Consider the following 4881-nt stretch of genomic DNA (forward strand, 5'->3'; position numbering starts at 1 on the left):
AACCCCTCACAGCTTGATGTCCTGGAGGGGGTGGAGTCACTGCGGCGAGCCTGTGACCGCTGGGTTGTGGGTTTAAAATCCCGGATGGCGTTGAAGCACTGGAGCAGAGTATTGTTGGTGAAACTGTGTCACTGGAGTCCACTGAGTTCCTGAAGTGATCCTGCCCCTCTTCCCATTATCGTCGTAACCTAAAGTCTTCTTGTAGTTTTTGCTGTGATTAGAAAAACTGAAATGCATTGACGGCAAACGGATCTGCTGCTTCTGGAGCTGGTTCTGTTGGAGTTTCAGGACGGGTTCTGGTTCCTGCTTGTTGTTAGCCTGAACGCAGCCCTCTGCTGTCAGCTGCCCAGATGTGGCCATGTGGGCGGCGCTGAATGTGATCAGATCTGAGAGGGGAATATCAGTCATGACAACACCTTCCTCGTGTTTTCAGCTCTGTCCGTGCAGTGACACGCGTGGGCGGGCTGTGGCGGCGTAGCGAGCCTGCGGTTCTAACGTTGAGGAAACACAGGCTTGGTGTTTTTGTTTGGGACGAGCACGGACGTACAGATCCCTCTCTGAAGTTCGGTGGCTTTCGAAATGCCACCTACACCCACGTTCTGCTCACAGAGCTGTTAGATTCCTCACATCGCAGGTGTCAGAGAAACTGTAGTAGCAGTTGTGTAATCACCCAACTGGTTTCTTTAAGATCTTGAAGTGTTTCACCGCTGATTCTGGAATAACGTTTTCATGATTTTCTGTGCTGCAGGAAGTGTCCAGACGGGTTTGAATGTCTGAAAGCAGGAAGAAACCCAAACTACGGCTACACCAGCTTTGACACGTTTGGCTGGGCCTTCCTGTCGCTGTTTCGTCTGATGACTCAGGACTACTGGGAGAACCTTTACCACCAGGTACCTTCTAGGACACCTGTGTCAAAGTCAAGGCCCAGGGGCCAGATCCGGCCCTCCAGACCATTTTGTTTTATTGTTATTAATGACCCGATGTTATCTTGTGCTTATTTCTAACTTGTATCATTTTAACAAAATATATTTTTAAGGAGAGTAAAATGTCATGACTACAGAACACGTAGCGACCCAGACGCTGGAATAACATCCATCCATCCATTTTCTTGACCGCTTCTTCCCTTTCGGGGTCGCGGGGGTGCTGGAGCCTAACCCGGTTACTGAAGGGCGAAGGCGGGGTTCACCCTGGACAGGTCGCCAGACTGTCGCAGGGCCACAATCACACACATACACTCTCACATTCACACCTAGGGGCAATTTAGAGTTTCTTGAATAACAGTCCTGCATTTTTATTATTTACAATAAAGTTAAAAAATAGCATTCTGCTAGCTTTCTGGACTATTTTAGCATTTTCTAAGATTTTTTAGGCTGTTTTGGTAATATTCAGCTAATATTTCAGCTACATGCTAGCTGTTTTGAATAACCTAAGTTTTTTTTAGGCCAATTTGGCATTTAGCTAATATTTTAGTTGGCTGTCAGCTTCAGCATTTTCAGCTATCAGTTTCAGCGTTTTCAGCTATCAGTTTCAGCGTTTTCAGCTATCAGCTTCAGTGTTTTTAGCTATCAGCTTCCGTGTTTTCAGCTATCAGCTTCAGCGTTTTTATTTATCAACTTTAACGTTTTAGCTATCAGCTTTAGTGTTTCTAGCTATCAGCTTCAGTCTTTCAGCTATCAGTTTCAGCGTTTTCAGCTATCAGCTTCAGTGTTTTCAGCTATCAGCTCCTGTGTTTTTAGCTTCAGCATTTTTATCTATCAGCTTCAGCGTTTTTAGCTATCAACTTTAACGTTTTTAGCTATCAGCTTCAGCTTTTTCAGCTATTAGCTTCAGCGTTTTCAGTAATCAGCTTTAGTGTTTCTAGCTATCAGCTTCAGTGTTTTTTAGCTATCAATTTCAGAGTTTTTAGCTATCAGTTTCAGCTATCACCATCAACCCTCATGTTATTTGTCAGTGGAGGTACACTGGTAAAAATGGTTTATCCCGTTTGACCTGTCACTGAAGAGCTGCTGATTCAAGGCCTGGGCTTAAACCTGAGCAGTCCAGGGCCAAAGGTAGATCTGTGGTGAATCAAAGCGGAAAGAAAACTGCGTCAGCTACAATCCTCTCCCTCATTTTCCCGCTCTGTCCCTACAGACCCTCCGTTCTGCCGGTAAGACATACATGGTGTTCTTTGTGGTGGTCATCTTCCTCGGCTCCTTCTACCTGATCAACCTCATCCTGGCTGTGGTCGCCATGGCGTACGAGGAGCAGAACCAGGCGACCATTGCTGAAGCCTGCCAGAAAGAGAAGGAGTTCCAGCTGGCCATGGAGAGGCTCAAGAAAGAGCAACAGGTAGGTGGGGCAAAACATCCCAGGACCAAATGAACCGTCTCCAAGGACATTCTTCAGGGAGGTTCACAGAGACAGAGTTTGAACTTTTTTCTAATTTCTAATATCTTCACTATCAATGCTTTAGACATTAAGTTAAGAGGCACAAGAGGTAGACATGATTCAGATCCAGCTTTTAGAGTAAATACTTTGGTACTCAGGTTGGTACTCGAGGAACTTCCACATGTATTTCTGTAGCTTGCAGTCTTCATAGTCCATTCACTGCTCAGCACACAGCCTCCCGTTAATGATTCCCTCACTTCAGACAGGAAGTACAAATTCATAGAAGACCACATTTCTTCCTGTAGATTGCTGTTCAAAAAACGAGTGAATCTGACGCTCGGACGTCTCTCGATGCCTCGCCCTTCGGCCCACCATTGGACAGCTTGGAAGAGCGAAGGCGGAGCCAAGCGCTGATGGGCGTTGCCGACTCAGATGCAAACCTATCAGATGAAAAGCTTCTGCAGGTGGACATTACAGACGCTGGGAAGGTAAGGACACACATGCCTTCAGCCTAGACAGATATGACCAGAAGTAAAACCCATAAACTCCTCGTCCTCTCCATATCCAGTCCCTCCATCCCTTCCTCGCCCGCTCCTTCTCCACCAGGACTCGGAGAGGAAGCCAGGTCTCCTCCATTTTTAACTTTCGCCTGAGGAGCCGGGGGTCTGAAGGAGAGATGGCTGACGATGAGTACAGTGTCCCGGGGGACGTGGAAGGTGGCAGGAGTCGCACATACAGTGGAGGAACCTTCAGCGGGATTCTGCCCCAGCCGTGGTCCAAACGACGGCTAAGCACCTACAGCACAGCCAGCAGGAACTCCCAGGTGAGCGGTTCATCAGATCAGTATATCTCTGGAGGAGCCACTTGGATTAGCGGTGACATGTTTCTAGGAAGTTGCTATGACTCAACTTCAGACAACACCACCTGGACAAATGAGAACCTTCACCATCTAACATAGATACATTCATTTAAATCCTAAATCAGTCAAAGAAATTTAGTGGAAAGATTAGAAATGGGTACAAAATGAAAATGTAACACAATAGAGGACAAATGAGCTTGAAAACAACGAACCATCAGTCAGAAATCCTGACTGTTACCAGAAGTACTCACAATGCTAAATAAAATGTTTGTTCTATAGTAAAAATAGCACAAGATGTAAATGACCTGGAAATAAAAATGGTTATAAAAATAGTAAACCTAAAATAGTTAGCCTAAATCCTAAAATGTTCAAAGAAGTAAATGTTACTCATTTTTACCACAGAAATCCAAAAATAACCATTTCAGTTGAAATTGGCAGGGAAATATGAAACTGCTAATAAGATAAACATTCATATTGACCAAATAAAAAAAGTTAATACGGATTTATAATAATGCTAAATTAGTTAAAGAATGGAATTTGTGTGATAATGAACAAAATTTGTCTGACGAAAATGGGTCCAATATTGATCCAACCCGCCGAGCTGCAGCAGCCGTTAGCAGCTCGGCGCACCTCCGTGGGTTGGATCAAACGGGGACAGCCGCGGCGTTATTAGTTATGAGCCCCAGCTAGTGCTGCTCGCTGGTGCCATGGAGCCTAAATGGTCATGTTTTGTTTATTTTTTATTTTTTCATGGGGTTATCAAAGTCTGTGTCTTGTTAGCATGTCTGGGGGATAAGGGGCGGGGTTACACTGCTCAGCACCAAGGCCACGCCCACACAGAGGGATTGTTTGAAACGAAGGCTTCAGATCAACAGGAAAAATGGCTTTTTAAGACATTTAGGATGTGGATTTTTTGTTAAAAACTTTACAGTTTTAAATAAAACTCCACTGGGAACGTTTAAAGAAAATAAAAAAAATTGTTGTAGGGGAACTTTAACTATATATTTAGTTTTTTACTAAATGTTTAGATCCATTCTAAATATATTGTTTTTACTAAATCCATCCATCCATCTTCCTGACCGCTTCTTCCCTTTCGGGGTCGCGGGGGTGCCGGAGCCTATCCCGGCTGCTGATGGGCGAAGGCGGGGTACACCCTGGACAGGTCTCCAGTCTGTCGCAGGGCCTCAATCACACACACATCCACTCTCACATTCACACCTAGGGACAATTTAGAGTCACCAATTAACCTATGAAGCACGTTTTTGGACGGTGGGAGGAAGCCGGAGTCCCCGGTGAAAACCCACGCATGCACGGGGAGAACATGCAAACTCCACACAGAAAGGTCCCAGCTGGGATTCGAACCGGGGCCTTCTCGCTGTGAGGCAAGAGCGCTAACCACTGCGCCACCGTGCAGCCCGTTTTTACTAAATATTTAGATTTAACTATATGTTTAGAATTTATCTAAATAGATAGTTAAAGCTTAATATTTCATAAAGAAAAAAGCAAAATACTTAATTAAAAACTAAAATATTTAGTTTAAAACTAAAAGTTTTGTTTTTGCTTAATATTTATATTAACTTGTTAACTAAATATTTAGCTCCATTAGCTCCAAGTTAGATATGTAATTTTTAACTAATTGGTTTGTTTAAAAC

At 44.2% G+C, this 4881-nt stretch overlaps 1 protein-coding gene across 5 annotated transcripts in view; it reads left to right on the forward strand.

Moving 5' to 3' along the window:
* LOC112141573 (sodium channel protein type 4 subunit alpha) overlaps window positions 1-4881 on the forward strand; it is a 261117-nt gene that overhangs the window by 128498 nt on the left and 127738 nt on the right. For 4 of the 5 annotated variants that reach the window (XM_036217310.1, XM_024264726.2, XM_036217312.1 and 1 more), the window contains 4 exons: window positions 749-890; window positions 2134-2331; window positions 2676-2858; window positions 2939-3193. In XM_036217310.1, the coding sequence (XP_036073203.1) occupies window positions 749-890; window positions 2134-2331; window positions 2676-2858; window positions 2939-3193 (778 nt within the window). The remainder of the gene's footprint in view (window positions 1-748; window positions 891-2133; window positions 2332-2675; window positions 2859-2938; window positions 3194-4881) is intronic. The other variant, XM_036217311.1, reaches the window with a different exon arrangement.

The sequence above is a fragment of the Oryzias melastigma genome, linkage group LG20 (assembly GCF_002922805.2).
Source record: "Oryzias melastigma strain HK-1 linkage group LG20, ASM292280v2, whole genome shotgun sequence".
NCBI lineage: Eukaryota > Metazoa > Chordata > Actinopteri > Beloniformes > Adrianichthyidae > Oryzias > Oryzias melastigma.